General features: G+C 43.4%; 1 protein-coding gene across 1 annotated transcript in view; it reads left to right on the forward strand.

The window, feature by feature from the left end:
- The first annotated feature begins 1,296 nt into the window (after nt 1-1,296).
- LOC146176546 (uncharacterized) overlaps nt 1,297-18,477 on the forward strand; it is a 64,332-nt gene continuing 47,151 nt past the window's right edge. Inside the window, exons 1-4 of the mRNA XM_084581315.1 lie at nt 1,297-1,440; nt 1,517-1,609; nt 1,728-1,826; nt 1,936-2,028. Coding sequence (XP_084437441.1) covers nt 1,375-1,440; nt 1,517-1,609; nt 1,728-1,826; nt 1,936-2,028 — 351 coding nt within the window. The 5' untranslated portion in view covers nt 1,297-1,374. The remainder of the gene's footprint in view (nt 1,441-1,516; nt 1,610-1,727; nt 1,827-1,935; nt 2,029-18,477) is intronic.

Genomic DNA, 18,477 nt, shown 5'->3' on the forward strand with positions numbered 1-18,477 from the left:
GTTAGCTTATTTATTCCATCAGCAGTAACACATTATTTAAAAACGCGGAGCGTACAGAATGCTATGTTTCTAGAATGGCATTATAAAATATTCGCTCATCTATCTAACCGTATTCAGCAACAAGATCGTTTATAAAATGCCGCGTGCCTATGTCCCTGAAATGTCTACAAACTCCTTGATTGACATTTTTTTTTCAGCGAATTCATGGCTAAAATTATGCTTACTTTCATTGCGAAAGAAATACTACGATAGCCAAAGCGAGACCTTGGGTGGTCGCAGCTACGCCGTGAAGAGGCGCCGAAGACGCATGTAGAGGCGTAGCTACGGTCTCCTCATAAAAAAAAAAAATTGTTGTGGTTTAACTCTAGTTAACTCTAGTTGAATTGCGATAGCAACGACCGAGGCTTCTTTTGCCTGCTGCATTATTCCCCTACATGGAGGAAGGAAAGAACTTAGGAGAGGCCCTGACGTCATTTTTTTGAAGCCGGCGCGGCCGCGCCGCGACCGGAAGCTGCAACGTCTCTCCTCCTCTTTTTCCCTCCGCATTTTCTCTCCCCGCGACGCTCTTGTACCTCCTCCGCGCCACGCTCGCGATCAGCCGGCTCAATTTACGCGCCGTCGGGTAAAGGCGAAACAAGCGAAACTTCTCGCGATAGCATCGCGAACGTAGGGTCTTTGTTCGCCCGTCGAAGGCTGCTGCTAGCTTTTTAGGGCTGGACATCATGCCGAGCTGCTGCGTCCCAGGCTGCAAGTCGCGTACGCGACTCAAGGAATCGGGCATCACTTTCCACGAGTGAGTATTTCGTCTGCTTTCAATTTGAAGCAAAATTAAGTAGCGCTCTTTCTCTTTTAAAGGTTTCCCAAAACAGAATGTCGTCGGAAGGAGTGGATTGATGTCGTAAAGTGTAATCGGATGAACTGGGTACCTCCAAAGCGAGCGTGCGTGTGCTCAAAGCATTTTCTGCCGGAGCACTTCAGCAGTCGCACATCGCCGCGTCTCGTTCGGCTAACAGTTGATGCTGTTCTTACGCTTTTGGTGAAAAACGAGGTGAGATAGAATTTGCGTTGACGTGCATGCATGAATATGCATGCGGCTAGGTCTGACGTTATGAGCACAATTGCAAGGTTCTAGCTTGCTTTAGCATGCAGAAGAAGATCGAAGTCGAGTATTTCGAGAGCTTTCGATTCCTTGCATGGTGTGAACATATATATGTATATATCGCTAACGAATGCCACATAGAATATGAGACAAGCGAGGAAAAGCATTGAACCTATTCAGTTACCATATATAAATGATCCAATTAATTTATATATTTTCTGCAACAATTTCCCGGTACTATGACCATTTGATGTGTACCACTTTAGGTCCCCGAAATGTCACAGAAGTCAACTGAAGCTAGTGGCTGCACAAGGAACGTGGACATGAGCTGCGATACAGAGGTGAGCTCTGGCACTGATTTGATTTCTAAATGTTGAAATTCCATTGCTTTTTCTTTTATTTTCATGCCGTTTTTAGGAACCTCTTCATACGGAGGAATACGTTCCACAGGAGGCAGCCTACTTGGTTCCTCCTGAATTGACAGTTTCTCAAGATCCTGAGCTTGCACAGGTACCTATTTGCTTACAGCTCGTGTGTAGCCTGTGGTAGATATTCAACAGTTGCTGTCTTTATAAGGAAAAAAGAAAAAAAGCCAATTAAGTTTTAAGGAGATCCATCACTTCTTTAGGAGTCTATGGTTCTTGGGGACGAGTCTGACCTAGGGATCATCTCAGCACAACATGCCATGTGCAGCGTGAATTATCCAAGGAGCTCTACACCCACTCAGGTAGCTGGATTCTCATCAGCAGCCTTTCAGTGTGATGTTTGCTTAAAACAGTTGTCTTCATGAATGAAGCTATTAATTTGCTAATTATACAAGAATCTTGTTTTAACAGGCAGTCAGCCATCGAGATGACACCAGCCCGGAGGCCTTGCCATCGACGTCTGGACTTTTTCGTAGTGCTTCTGGTCCTTCAGCACTTGCAGAGGTAACTGGCTATACAAGCAGAAACTCTTTAGTGGAATACATTTTTCTCTTGGGTGTTATTTGATAAATCTGTTCAAAGTATCTGACATTACTCTGCATTGAAAGTTTTTCTCACAATTTATTGACTTTTTTTTCTCTAAAATCATGCCCAGTTGTCGCCTTCATGCCTCGTTTGGAGAGTGCTAACTTCCATGTAGAATTCTACGAAGACGTAGAACTGGCAATGGGGAAAGTAAAGATGCAGTATACTATAATAATGGGTGACTTTACTACCAAGGTAGGAAAAAAGCAGGCTGGAGACCAGGCAGTGGGTGAATATAGTATTAGTTCTAGAAATAGCAGGGGGAGTTACTAGTCGTGTTTGCAGAGCGCAATAACTTAAGAATCATGAATACCTTCTTCAGTAAACAGAAGAACCGGAAGTGGATATGGAAATGTCCTAACGGGGAGACTAAGAATGAATTGATTTCATACTGTGTTCGAACCCTAGCATCATGGATGATGTAAAGGCAGTCAGAAAGGTGCGATGCGGTGGCCACAGGATTAAGGTCTCGAATTAGTCTAGATCTGAAGAGAGAGCGAAACAGATTAGTAAGAAAAAAGCCCGTCAACGGATCAGCGGGGAGGGGGAAGGCATAAGAATTCAGGATCTCGCTACAGAATAGATATTCAGCGTTAACTGAGGATGACGACCTTAACCTAGAAGCAATGAACAATAATTTCAGAGATGTCATTACTGAGTGCGCGGTAGAAGTAGGCAGGAGGATAGTTTGGGAGGATACTGGTAAACTATCGTAAGGAGACGAAAGATTTGATTAAGAAACGTCAAATTAAGAAAGATTCCAACCCAACAGACACGGTAGAGCTGGCAGAGATACCAAAGCTAATCAGTAGGCGAAAAGTGGCCGACATAGGGAAGTATAACATGGGGAATGTGAGCATGCTCTAAAGAATAGGGGGCAGCTTTAAAGCGGCAAAGTGAAAGCTGGACATTGGCAAAAATCGATATATGCGCTAAGGGACAAGGCAGGCAATGTCATCACAAATATGGACAAGATATAGTCAAAGTAGCCGAGGAGTTCTATACTGATCTGTACAGTAATCAAAGTATTCAGGACAATAATGAGATTAGCAGTAAGGAAAATCAGTCGGATGTTCCACCAGTGATGAAGAATGAGGTTAAGAAAGCTTTAGAAAGTATGAAAAGAAGGAAAGCAGCTGGGGAGGATCAGGTAACTACAGATTTGTTGAAGGATGGGGAATATATCGTGCTAGGAAAGCTGAAACTTCCAATCTTCAAATTGTATGCAAGCTCAGTACATAGTATGAATTGCAAATTCATCGCCTGCCGAGTATGGTTTACATGCAGTGACAATATCTGTTTTCTAGGTCAGCTTTAGCGTCTTATCATCGGAGGAAAGTGAGTTCCCAGATAATGGATTTCATGTGAGTAAAATACCATGCTGATGAGGCTGTCATTGCAAATTTCATTTATTTAAGCATTATTCTCCTCACAATATCGTAAAATATTCTGCAAACAACAATTTGTGCAGGTAAAGGTGCCTCCACAACTCTTTCGAACCCCAAGCTCTGTTACGACACCAAGAAAGAGAAAGCTAGTAGCGGTAAGTTAGCCAGACAGAAAACACTTAGAAAGAGAGAGTTACCTAAGAAGAAAAAGTTAATCTAGAAACACTATTCAACAGCAAAGACTGCATGTGTGTGTGTGTGTGTGTGTGTGTGTGTGTGTGTGTGTGTGTGTGTGTGTGTGTGTGTGTGTGTGTGTGTGTGTGTGTGTGTGTGTGTGTGTGTGTGTGTGTGTGTGTGTGTGTGTGTGTGTGTGTGTGTGTGTGTGTGTGTGTGTGTGTGTGTGTGTGTGTGTGTGTGTGTGTGTGTGTGTGTGTGTGTGTGTGTGTGTGTGTGTGTGTGTGTGTGTGTGTGTGTGTGTGTGTGTGTGTGTGAATGGTCTATTTCTGGCATGCGCTTATTACTTATAATCCAATGACACTGCGTAATAAGGGATTGTGAGTGACTGTTTCTAGCTTGATTTTGCACCCATGATTCTGGCTAACACATCTAACATATATGTATGCTGCTTTTTGATCAATAAATCAATGAATTTTTGAGTTTGTGAGTGTCCTCCACATCAAGCTGAGGTAGCTGCTGTAAGATCTCCTGGTTTGGAACTATGGTGCAAGAAACAGAAGAGCCGGTGAGTCCAGAAAATTTTGATTTTACGTAAACCACAGTCCAAATTTGCATATCGTTACTGATGAAAGTACATGTGGCTGCACTCTAGCAGCCTGCAGTTGTCAAAGGAGGCTAAATTTCAGTTCCACTTTATAGGCTGACACTCCAGAAAAAGCCTTCTTGAGAGCACGCGCCAAGAAGTTTGCTGAAGACCATGCAAGGACTCAAAAAAAAAATCAAGAGGCTGCAGCAGTGCAGAAGAAGACTGCAGAAGCAGAATGCCGAGCTGAAGGCAGTTCTGCAAACACTAATGCGGCAGAACATCCTACTAAAAGAGCAAGTGGCCATGCTCGACACTCTTGGTGCTGCCAATCAGCATCTCCTTAAAAGGCAGTTATCAAAGCGATCTGGAAAAGACGTACCTAGGCAGTTCTCACCTGAGCTCAGGGCATTTGCCCTTACTCTAAATTTCTATTCGCCACGAGCATATAATTATGTACGTCAAGTTTTCGACACCTGCTTGCCTCACCCTAGAACACTAAGGAAGTGGTATCAAACAGTAGACGGTAATGCTGGGTTTTCCACCGAGGCATTTAAAGCGCTAAAAATGAAATGCGATGACATGAAGAGCCAAGGCCACCAAACTGTGTGCAGTTTGATGGTCGATGAGATGGCAATCAGGCAGCAGGTCCAATGGAATAGGGGTCATTTTGAAGGGTTTGCTGACATCGGCACAGGAGTAGATAGTGATTGCCTGCCTCAGGCAAAATCAGCTTTTGTTCTCATGGCAGTGGCCATCAATGGACGATGGAAGCTGCCCTTAGGATACTTTTTTGTCGATGGTCTCGTTGGAGAACAGCGCGCAAATTTAGTCACACAAAGCCTGTTGCTTGCTCATGATGCCGGGGCAATGATTGTGTCACTTACATGTGATGGTGCTCCAGCTAATTTGGCCATGCTGCAAGAGCTTGGGTGCAGCTTCAGGAATGTGGATTACTTAAGAACAACATTCCCTCATCCTGCCACCCAGGAACCTGTGGCTGCATTCCTCGATCCTTGCCACATGCTAAAACTTGTGCGCAATGCTTTAGCACATAAAAAAACTTTCATTGATAATAATGGGAGAACAGTAGCATGGCAGCATGTTGAACGGTTGCACAATTTGCAGCAAAAAGAAGGGATTCACTTGGCAAACAAATTGTGCAGAGCCCATATTGAATGGCACAGACAGCCAATGAAAGTTAGACTGGCAGCACAAGTAATGAGCATTTCTGTTGCAACAGCACTGGCTGAATGCCGAGAGCTTAAACTAGAAGGGTTTGCCAGCTCTGAACCTACCGAGAAATTTTTAATGTGTATAAACAACACATTTGACGCACTAAATTCAAGGAGCATGCACCAAAAGGGGTTCAAAAAACCATTAAATGAGAGAAATCTGAACAGCATTGAGGCCATGTTTAAAACTTCAACCATGTACCTTCCATCTCTGAAAGAATCCATAAATGGTCGAAGACTGGTAGAGACAGCTCGGAAAACAGGATTTATTGGTTTCATTACGTGCATGAAAAGCCTAACTGCTGTTTACAATTTCACTGTTGGGGAAAAGAAAGTTTTGAAATACCTTCCAGCCCACAAAATTTGTCAAGACCATCTGGAACTTTTTTTTGGCCTCATTAGGTCACATGGGGGTCACAACGACAACCCAACTACACAGCAGTTTCGCGCCGCATTCAAAAGAGTAATTATTCAAAATGAATTGGGTGATGCTGCCACTGGGAACTGTTTACCGCTGGAGGCAGTCGCAATCTTATCGTGCAGCAGTGTGCCCAGTGCTTCAGCAAGTGAAAGGTTGAATGCATCGACAGAAAGAAGACTGATTTTGGACAATGACACAGCTGCGCAACACCAACAAGTAGCCAGTGACCACGACATCTCTCATCCAGGACACATCACTGAATGGAGAACAAGAGTAGTTACCTACATGGCTGGCTATGTTGCGCACAAGTTAAATGCAAAGCTGCTGTGTGAACGTTGCACGGCAGCACTTTTCACAACTCAGCCTGATGCACATAGCTACTCATTCATCCGGAGGAAAAGCAGGGGAGGACTACGCTACCCATCACAAAGCGTAATTGAAATTTGCAAAAAAAGTGAGTCACTTGTGCGGTGGGCACTACATACTAAGTGCATAACATCGAAAAACTTGCTGAGGGATCTTGTGCATGAGGTTTTAGACTCCTTTCAGCAAAGAGAGCTTTTTCCAGAGCTTCATGAGCACATGTTTGACACTGCTCCACTTGAAAATCACGACATTTTACTTGTACAAAGCATCACAGAGTGCTTCTTGAATATGAGGCTCTTTCATGCAGGCAAAATGGTCACAGAAGGCTTCCAGGATACTCATGTGCGACAAGTGTACAGGAAGCTTACTCAGTTTAAGGGACAGTAGTATGTAAATAGGCACTGTTTGTTTTCTGAAATCCATAAACAGATTTAGATGAAGCTCGCTTAGTTTGATGCTCAGTGACACTTGCATTTTTCTTTTCTGAATCCTTAGTAAGTTGCAGCCCTAGAAGTTCATTATTTTCCCTTTCTGGAACTTGTGCAATGTATTGTGTACAGTAATCATAGCTTGTGCTGGCCACACGATCATTTTTCGAGTTTTAAGAAAAGAGGTACCTTGATTTCAGAAACCTATGACGTGATATGATGTGACATGTCTGTGATGTGACTGCACTAACTTCACCCATCCCTCTCTCACAACTTTTATATCCACTCACCCCTTTCCCCCAGTGCAGGGTAGCAAACCGGTTTATTTTACGGGTTAACCTCCCTGCCTTTCCTCCTCATCTTCCTCCACCTCCTGGTGTCATGACAGCAGTCTGAACTTGTACTATTACAAATCTCCAAGGTAACACTAACCACAAATAGGTTCTCTGTTAGAAGAGCAGAAAATTGTATTAAAAGTTGTTTAAACACTACCCTTTTTTTCAGTTAGTGGGGTGCAATTAGTATTACGTGACATAAAAATGAAAGGAAATATGTAGCTACAAGCAACACATAAGTAAACTTATGCCAGTGTGAAGTTTACTACCCTTAAACTACACTGCAGCTCTACGAGAAGCCAGAATGTAAGGCTTCCACATATATTTCATCCATGGTGATGGATTTTAAATTTTTTGTAGCTTTGAAAAACCACTACAATTCTTAAAAGGTCCCGATTCCAGGTGCTTTCACTTCCATCCCCTGTTGCCTCACATCGATGTAGAGAAGAGCGCGCGAGTGGATATATTCTAACAAATGGCCAAATTCAGTTTGTACTGACTGGCTGTGTATGGAAAAGAGTCCGCCAAAGACAACTGCAACATGATTATCATGAAATAGAGCAGGCACATGAAGAATCTCCCATCTCCCGGTTTGAGAACGTCCTGATCTATGTTTTTAACGTGCACTGGCATCATACGACACATTGTTGTTTTTGCATTTTATAGCAACAGAATTGCTCTCAGTGTAATGGAGGACATGCACAGCATAGCCTCTGTGCTATATTTAGCCAGTGAATGAGCATCAAGCTCCAGTGCATGAACGTCAAGCTTTATTCAACCTGTCCTCGAGGTACCAGATGACTATGCAAAGCCTCTGGAAAGTGGTTCAGAGAACATCAACCTTCAAAAGTCTTTTGCGAGCATTGAAATTGTGAACTGCTTTACAGTTCAATGCAACTAAAACGTTGTTACAGTGCCTGCAAGCTACCCTGCAACCACAGACTGTGCATATGTAAACAGTTTTGTGGAGACTATGAATATGTTCATTATAACAGAACACACGTATGTCATTGTTTCAACAGCATGTCTTGCACATTTGCATATTTTGTAACAGTGCTCATCTGTGAACTAGCTATGCCATATGCTTAACAATGGTTTTCATGTTACAGCAAACTAGTCGGACGTACATTAATTCTAGATGTTAGAAAGCTTTTCTGTGTATACATAAATTATGCAGACCTACTTATACTCTTTTTCATTACAGTTGTCTAAATGTCCTCTGTAAATATACCATGTAAGTATTTGCTACTGTATAAAAAATACTAATGAATACTGTGTTCTGTACTATATGTCATTCAACACATGCAGCAATTGTTTAAGTGTGCATAATACTCCATATGTCTGTTCACTCGTTGAATGCAGTGGTCGAGCGACCCCGAATAAATGTTTTGGATATGAAGCATGGTATTCCCCTGTATATTTTCATTGTTATAGCGTCCCTATAACAGGGCAAAATTTATACAAGGCTTCTCTATAGAGAATGCAAAACCAGGTCATACACATAATTTTGTTTATGAAGACCTTTCTGCCCTTTAGGAGAAAATATATGTTTGCATAAGGAGATAAAAGGTAGGTCACCTTGCATGTATGACTGGTGCAAGAGCCACTTAACTGCAGTATATAAAACAATATTACAAACGCTATGTATAGCATGGCTGAGAAAAGTAAAGCATACTGCTAAAAGTGCTTGTGCACAGAATTGGTTTCATGTTGGCCCCAAACAATAGACTCGTAGGCAATGAGCCCAAGTTTAAATTACCGAGTGAAACTATTCTCAAACTTTGCTCTAAAAAAAACTCTTATGGATGAAAACTTTTACCACTATAGCAGCTTAGTGAGCAAATTCTAATTTGCATAGGCGCACATTATTCTTTTCATTGGTTTCTCGGGCAGACAGTTTTAACCTTTACGTGCATGCATTGGTAGTGTTTGTCTATGAAACCAAAACAATAAACCTACTAGTTTTCTTGTTTTTTCGTTACAAATTCTCTTTCACCAGTATAATGCGTGTGCACACTAGCGCTATATCTGGAATATGTTCCCTTGTGGTTGACCGCTCACTTGAATATGCTGTTCGCTTAGTGTTGATAATCTGTATATGTAAACATGCATGCAGTACACTCGGAGCATAAACAATTCGGGTCTTCGGGTACAAATCGGAATTCATATAGCGGCGAGCCACCAGCGGCCACAGTTCTGCGGGCGCTAATCATTGAATCTTCCGAGAAAGTGAGCAACATAGCTTTAAAGCTTGCTGTTCAGTGGCGACCATTCCCCATGAATAGAAATATGGTATGCATCGGCGCCTAGAAATACGATATCGCACGCGCCATCGGTGTACGATGCTCTACGGTCATACTTTTGACACGAAGCGGCGGCGATGCTGAAAACCGCTTCCTGTCCGTGTTTTTTTGCACAGACCTGGGTAGCTGCAGTAAGGAACTGATCGAAGCAAGACTCGGTGAAGCACGCCGACGTGCAAGCGATTGACACTAGCCATCGCGGCGCGCCATAAAATTTTCTTTGACGAGAAAAAACTGCGACTCGGCGATGAAATGAAATGTATTACATAACAAATGAGTGCGTAATATCATGAGACGTGTACGGCTTCCACACACGAAGCCAAAACCCACCATTTCAGATTCAGTCGCGGCCACCGCTACCGACTGAGAAGCAGCCGATGCCGCCCGTTTCGCTCGGGCCCTTAGCAACGCTGTTGCTAGTGGCCCGAGTTTTCATAGCAACGCGTCGCCGTTGCTAATGGCCCGACTTGGCTAACCCTAAATTTTGACGTCACTTCCGCCACACTTTCTCCAATGCATTGGGAATAGCAAGGGCCTCTCCTATGTTCTTCCTTCCTCCATGTTCCCCTATCACGCCCTATCAGTGTAAGGGGCTACATTATTGGGGACACTTAACTTCATTCTTTAAGAGTATGACGCGAGAGCGTAAGACACTTGCCCGTATATAAATGAGAAGGATTCAAAGCTGTTGAACCGAATGTGGAGCGAAAGCATTAGCTGCCGGTGACCGAGCGTTGATGATAATGATGATGACCTCAGACAAAATGGCACATACCCACGGCGGGGGATTGGCCAGGGTGCATTGTAGACTGTAAATATATATGTTGAATTACTGGAGTATTCAGATAAATATGGATTTTAACTAGAATTTGGAAAACATAAAAAGAAAAGGAAAAGGTCTTCTTATTCTTATTCTTCTTCTCTTCCTCCTCCTCCTTCTTCTTCTTCTTTGCGGCGGTTCAACGTCAAACTTGGCCCTCCCCGGGACGACGCGACCGGCCGCAACTTGGCGCAGTATTGCTATTGCAATACAAAATCAGCCTGCCATGACATTTGAATTCACGTTACCCCTGTGCCGAGGGCAAGAGCTGCCAAGTCGGATCGCTCCTTTCATATGGGAAGGTGATATCAGGATCAGCCTGCCATAACTGTTTGCATTCTCGTTACCCCTACGACACGTTGGCACGTCCATATGGCTTGGTTGAAGCGTGTCTTTGTGAGTGGGCTGGTAGCTTACGCTTTCGCGCCATACCCTTAAAGGATGAGCTTAAGTGTCACCAATAATTCAGCACTTAGGGCATGATAGGAGAATAATTTATCGGGCAATAGAAGTTTCCGCCGTTGCTTTGGAATTTCAGCTGGGATCAACCAGAGCTAAATCACAACTAATTTTTAATTACGATTCTAGTTTAATAAACCCGCTCGCTAATTAAGCTTCTGTCTGTTATTTCATTGCTTTATATATTGGCATAGATTGATTACTTAATTCTAACAAGCGAATTTATTCAGCCTCCACGTTTTCACAGCAGTTTCACGGCCATTATTTGCAGTTAGCCGATGTTATAGAGACGGGCTGGCCTCTGTACCGGCCATTATTTATAGTTTTCTGTCTATGTGGTTCGGGAGATGGCGGTAAGATTGTTGACACCACCTACGTAAATTGAGAGCATATGCGTCATCCTCTGTCATCGCACACAATTCCGAATTTTTTTTTGCTTGTGGATCGCTTCCTCATCGTGAGAGGAAAGTCGATAATGGTCCACGACACGCTCTGGCCAGGTCTCATCTAATGTAGTTTTAATCGCGCCTTTAAGGCGTGGCTTGGAGTCACAAGAGCTGGGATATTATCCTTCGCCTTGGTTGCGTGCCGAGCAAACCCTACTGAAAAACCAAAAGTTCTACGGGGGAATAACCTCATAAAATCTCATCTAATCACATAGTCTCTCATACGGTGCACATCAATATTATAAAATATCGTACATAACTTTATGATAATGCACAAGAAACTATGAGACCTTATGCGACTTGTATGTGATTTGTTATGTGAATTGAATGAGATTGTGTGAGTAAATGTGAGGTGATTGCCTCATATAAATTTTTCAGTAGGGAAGCACCACAGTAAGCGGCGAGTGCCTCTATCCCGGTGTCGTAACCTAACCAATTCCGCGAGATCCGTACTTTACTAAAGTTTTTAGTGCGAAATCCCTAATCCGGTGGTTAAGAGCCTAGCCCAGTGGTCTAACGCTTGCGTGTTCGCTTGTAGTCTTTTCACACTAAACAAATATATCTATTGTCAATGAGCGAAATGGAAACCAGGAATTTCACATAGGAAACGAGTACGAAACGCTTCAGCTCTATCCGAAGCCGATCACTCCGCTTGCAGACCGCAACATATCCTCTAGCTGTGCATTGCCCCTCGTCGTGTCTATCAAATCCCATCTGAGTGCAAAAGCTCTCGCGCGTCCTACTCGGAATAAACACGATAAGGTCTCTCGTTTTTCTCGCATCAAAGACAAAAACAATTCAAGAAAGCATATTCGCGTGTTTAGCAGCTGATCGTTAATAACGTAAAATGTAGGAGACCCCGTCTTTCGCTTTGATCATCAAGGTATGCTCGAAATCATTGATCTAAATATCAATAAAATATCAGTTTCAGCGGAGACATTTCAAGTGTGTTGCTGGTATTCTGGAAAGGTAATCAACTATACAAAAACAAATTATCTAAAACTCTGAAGATTTACAGGTATATTGTAGCTTAATGAAGCAATAAGTGATACAGTGAGCATGTGTAGGGTAATTTTGACGACCACGTCACAGGGTTCATACTATACCGTTTCTCGATGCTCATGGTAAATACAGAATTCAAGCCACACAGAAGAAATCGTCCCAAAAGAGACTTCAAGAAATAATCACCTCATTGAGAAAGCTCGCACATAAGCATAGTGCGTGACATAATTCTTATTTTCATTTTTCATCTGTGTTCAGTTCAGCGCCGCCCTATAGCGCTGTCGGTCGCAAGATAGCGTGGCCGCGTTTCCGTTCGGCACAGGCGAAAATCTGAAAGCCAATTCCGAGACAAAGATGAGACTGCTTGCCTAATTAGAGGACGAGAATGTGGGTCAATTGCGTGGACACACAAATGGCTGTTTTTATGTGAGCTGTGGTCAGAAATATAGGATTTTCAAATCAGTGCTTGAGGGACAGCTGCTCAAATACCTCAGAAAACGAGGCTTTAATGAACGACAACACAAATCAGCACTTATCAAGCAAATAAGAACCACATAAATGAAAACAAAAAAAAAGAGTTCTTCGACGCTATTGAGCATAGCAATCGATTGTTAGCTCAAGGTACTTTACCGGTGATGGCACTACCATGCATCTGTGATGTACCACACATAGCCGATGTTGCGTATTCGGTGTAACCGAGATCACGGCATGCATCTTTGTTGTAACCAATGTCCAGGTCGTTATATCCGAGGTCACATGGTGTGGGTGCCTCTTTGCTATAACCGGGGTTGCTTATTAGTTATATCCGAAGCCTTGGTTCGATCCAGGAATAAAGTGAAACTCAGAAAGGAACGTAGCGCTCTGAAAATATGAAGTGACCAAGTTGCTTTGATTTTAAACACAAGGTAGTGGCCTCTTTCTCATTTGAGCTATCGGGGCTGATTGAATATAAGTGAATTCTGATTGTGTAGTACATGAAAAGGCGTGAACGCCCGGAAGTCTTGAGCCTGAGCCGTTTGAGTCTTACTCTTGTATGCGTTAATTTTCAAAGTTTTTGCTACCAACCAGTACGACTGATCGGTATCGTCTTCCGTTCATTAGCAGCAGCAGCAGTAGTTCGCTGCGCCGCGTACAAATGGCCCAAAAATAAATGAGAACATTTTTGTCTCTTCGGCGTTTATCCCTCTTACGCTCAATTTGCTCCACATAGCTGTGCGTGGAAAAGAACGCGAACAGCGGCAAAACAGAATCGACTTTCTTCTCGTGGGGCGGAAAGCACAACACGGGTTCAGATCACTGTTATCAGCGAAGCACAGGACACGGTGCAAGAGCTCCTTAAGAGCAGACCAATCCGAGTGGAGCTCCGGTGTTGTTCTAGCATGCACTTCACCGCTTCGTGAGTACGGCGACGGGGTTGTTGGAAAGCGAAGTCATCTACGCGGGTTGAGGGTAACGTGCTTCCCTCGTCTCGCTCGGTAAGGTTGTCTTTTGTTCGCTGTTACGCTAGGGAGCAGCGTTAGCCTTCCCAGACGCAACCTTGGTATGAAAAACGTAAAGAAAGCTATGCTTACGCACATCACGCAGGAAAACGACCGTTCTCGCATAATGGTTATCTAGGCTCTGGGTGACTTTAGCGCACTGTTTCCTTCATTCCTGGTTTATTACGAGTTCTTGTTGTTCTCTCTTCATGCCTCCGGCAATTTCAGCGTGGAGAGGTCTCTGGAGGCTTAGTCCAGCCGAACAGCGAATGCCGTCATCCTTTCTCTCGCTCGTTCGTTTTTGTTTCTTTGATTTCTCGCCCGTATAGAACCGCGGGGAAGAAGCTTTGCAATAATCCGGCTTCCTTTGCTTTTTTAAGTTTTATTACATACTACATTTTGTGTCTTTTTTTTTCGACCTTGCTGCTGAATCGTTGTAAGGAAGCAGGTAAAGATTTCAGCTGCGCACGCTACTTTCGATTGCTTTTCGTGTCCGCCTCTACTTTTTCCGAACCAGTTGCAGGTGATTCTCTTGTAAATAACCTTTCTTTGCGAATACAGGGACAAAAATCCAAAAATGACTCGCGCGGCTTCAACGGCCTGGGAGGATTTGAGGTGTGTCAGCGCAGTCTGAAGGCACCATTGCTTCTGTCATTTCTCAACCATTCTTTTTCTTCTTCCCCTCCGAGGAAGAAATTACTTCTCCCTGAACTTCCTCTGGGCTCTCCTTATCATACTTGTCCGCAGTTGTTTGAAATGAACAGCCACGCCCAGCCAGACAGAGCCATCGTTGAAAATAGACGGTGGCCTTGGCTTGGCTGGGCTTGGGACGGGCCAGACTTGAAGACGGCAGCCAGATAACAAAGAAGATGAAAATAGGAGAAGAACGGACAGATATTAATTTCTTGGCGCTGACATTCCATATCGAGCGCTGAGAACAGCCTCCTGCTCTGGAAGGGCGATCGTCTAGTGCCCGGCTGAGTGGCGCCGCCAAGAAAGCGACCGTACGTGAGCTGGCTCGAATAGGGCGACGGTCGGAAGGGGGCATTGGGAGGCTTCAGTGAGGAAGAAGGAAGAGAAAGGAACCGGAAGGGAGGGGGATGGGGCTTTTGTTCCGAGTGGCTCTTAGCGCACCGCTAGGTGAAGCGTTGGGAAAACTCGGATCGATATGTAATAACGCGGATCGATAACCATCCCCGGTTTTGTTCCGCAATCTTTATGCAAGAAATAGAGTGCGACCGTACGGACGAGTGCAGAGAGTTATTGAATGGGTGATTGCAGAATGGCAAGGGAATACTTCCAGGATTCCTCTTAGCGACTTTCAGCAAATAAGGCGATAAATGTTCGGATTATTGAGAGGTGAGAAAAAATGGTTCCGTGCAATGAAGGCGGTCGCCAGTGAATTCGCGAGCTTGTATGACATCAACTGTATTATTCTTTCCAATGGTAATCCTGACAGAGTAAACATTAAGTAGGAATGATTTAACTGCCAAATACACGCGCCACATATCTCAAGGGTTTTTCCTCGGGACGGAAATGCAAAACGATAGGACACCGGTGGGGCAAGTATGATGTTTTTTGTGAGTGGTCCTATTTTTCCCTCTGGAGCTTAGCTTTTTATACACGTAAAACAATCAGAGTCAGAGAGCTAGTTAGGGCGATAGGATCTTCCTCATTTGATGCTGATAGAAAACGTGATCTTCTTTCGCGAACTGCATCATGCATAACGGTATATTCTGATGTATAAAATATTGACACTTTCGGTTGCTTTGTGTAGACATCTCGGATACTATTCTATTGACTGTTAGACAGATGTGCAACATAATATGGCTTATAATTGACAATATTTTGCCCTAAAGATCTCCACACTATGAAATATTTTGTCTCGAAAGTTCTTGTGGTAGGAACTATTCAGTTTTTTGCGACAAGTGGTGCTCGAGCATGCCCCTGGCAGGTTATCGTTTGCAAGTTTCATAGCTGGGCACTGATAGAGTGATAGCGATAGGCTGGCACTGGTAGCGATAGTGATAGGGCACTGATAGTAGAACACTGATAGTTCACTGGCGTGTTGGTGTCACTTCTCGTCGCTCATGGAGGTAGGAGCGTTGAGTGACGTCATAGCACCAGATGGCGTGGTAAACATGGAAGAAAATGTCAACCCAAGCGGCTCTTCCTTATTGGCGGGCGAAATGGGAATCCAACAAACGCAAGCGGTGTTTGAATCCACTACGCCTCAAAAATCGCAACCATGTCTCTGAGAAGTATAATGAAAGCACCCGCTTCTCTAATCACAATGCTATGATCATCCGCTTGGGCTCGAAAGGCTTACGTGAAGGAAACATTGAATGATAAATGAGAGCCCATGTGGTCATAGGCTCCTTAAAAATTGCCATATCACTTCGATTAGGAACGAGCACTGATGGGTCTGTTAATTCGTGTCATAGGGATATTCTAATCATCTAGAGTGGTGTAAAAAGTAACGTGCTCGCGTAAGTACCCCATTAATCTGAATAATCAACTTTGTTTTTAATGCCAGATGTCCCACCTTAAATAACTTAGTCGTTTAAAAATGCCACTCGTATGACTGAAACTACCTATCTGAATTTGGAGAGCAGCGTCTCCTAGACTACTGCTTTCCAAAATATCTGGCACCGACTCTGTGCTGACAACGGTGATGGCGTTGTGACTGAAAAATCCCGACCATTTCATTGATGGGAGGTACCTGCCAGGTGACAACTCTGGCTTCGCCTTTCACATGAAGTCTAAGATCAGAATGCAGCCTTCCAGGACCCTCCGATCCCAAGTGACACACGCCGCTCCGAGGCCACCCAGGCTCGTTCGCACGTCTTGGTTAAGTCGGAGATTTGTGGGTTTTTCGTGTGGTGTTTCACGCAGTGTGGTGTCTTAGGACTCTATGCTAATAAGCATTTGTAAGATGACCGAGGTATAAATGTACATAAACAGTTAATCCGTGAACAGAGCCGGCAAAAGAGAGCCAATAATACTGTCCCGTCAGGCCCTTAAATGAGAAGCTAAAAGGTCCCTGTAATATGTCTTGCTCTCAATACCATCGCGCATCTGTGTAAAAAAATGTTTTTTTCTTACGCGCATTGCCTGACACAGCTAAGCCTGTGCAGTGCTTGGTATATATGCGCCAGATGCCGTCACGTTGTGGTATTCTTGAAGTCCGCTAAGCCAAGCTGCGTATACTAGAGTAATTAGGGAGATTAAGAATAAAGGGACCCTATCACTTCGGACAATAGGGTAACAGAGAGGCGCAAGTGCACAGGCTCGGACCAATTGCCGCATGCCCCCTCCTCCCAGCCCTAGTAGCATTCCCCGCATGCGCATTGTCTTCCCACTAATACCCCATCCCTCTAACAGTTTGGTTCCCCTTATTCTAAAACTCCCTAATAGGGAGTTTAGAAGATGGGGACATATCGGTAAAGAGAATAGGGTAATATCAGAGCTCCAGTGCCCATGCTATAGGTATTTGCTGCCCCCCTCGCCCATTCATCTCATTCACCGCCGCATTCCACGCGTTAGCGTTATCGCTCCGCAATTACCCTATTACCTTAACACTTAGGGTTCCTTATTCCAATCTTCTTAATAAGCTAGATCAACGATTCTTGTGTTTATATGGCTGAATACTAGATTTAAATTAACTAATTTTTGTAGCTAACAATTTGCTGAGCGATAACGAGTGCAATCTATATAGATATCCTGCTATCAAATGGCTTCATGACGGTTTGAACGGGCCAGGAGACTCCGCATATTTTAGAAGGTGATTCTGTTTTGTGTCGTGAATTGTATAATATATAATAAAGTTGTTGATTCGTCAATCCTAGACTATATGTGGTAGTGCGGGAATTCGTTTCAACCAGTGTTACAGGTGTTCTAGCTATTTCTGCTTGCCGATGAAAGGAACAATTAGTTGGCGACTACAGTGACAGAAATGAGTGACAGTTGGTGACAGAAATTAGACGGAAAGTCCTTGAGGCGTTCGACGAAATGTGGTTCTAAACCGGGTGGACAATACTCACGTATCCAAAGGATACTTCTGAGCCTCGTGAAAATAAAGAAAACAAGGAAAGCCCAAGAAAGCACTTGCTTATATGAAAAAAAACGCTTAAGCGTTTTTTTTTTCTTATATAAGGGAGCCATATGAATGCAAAGAAAGAGCCTCAGGTTGTTTTAAGTGTCACTAAAAAGGAAACGCATTTGTAGTACAACTTCTGAAAAAAAAGAAGCTGTTTTGGTGCCAACTAAAAAATTTTTCTAATCAGAATTAAAAGGTATGGAATGAAAACCTGGGACACTTAAGTGTACGCCTGCTGCAGCTACTGAGCTAGAGAAGTCGCCATGCTCCCAAAAGTTGTTTTTAATATATATTTGCATTTTTTAGAAAGTTGTGACAAACTGAAGGTCGAGCTTAAAATTTTTTTTTGTTTAGACAAAAGTAACGGCATTGCGATGTTATTCTATTTCAGTGAATACCGCATATAATAAAGAAACTTGAAGTGAATTTTGGTTGTTCTGGTGGCAACAGCTTTCTTTTTTGTGTATGTACCTTTCTCAGTGGGTTGCTTACAGTTTGTAATAGAATATTTTACTTGGAATCTGTTCATTAGTTTTCAAAAAAATTTGGTATCCTTAAAGCCAGCTCATTCATAAATGGAAAAGCCATGTTGCACTATTTTTCTCTCAGCACGGAGAAACGTTTTATCATCCTCACCCTCACCTCACGGGGTACCATTTCCCCACAATGATAATCCTTTGCACACATGTGGAGGCGCCCAGCAATGCTATAGAGGTTTAAAGTAACCTAAAGCTACCTATAGTTGCCTGTGATGACTGTAAACTCTGTGGAACGTGTTGAAGCCATATTCAGAATGTGACATCAGGCACCAAAACGACACTTCTTCGT

The sequence above is a fragment of the Amblyomma maculatum genome, chromosome 10, assembly GCF_055883805.1.
Source record: "Amblyomma maculatum isolate TAMU_Amacu chromosome 10, ASM5588380v1, whole genome shotgun sequence".
NCBI lineage: Eukaryota > Metazoa > Arthropoda > Arachnida > Ixodida > Ixodidae > Amblyomma > Amblyomma maculatum.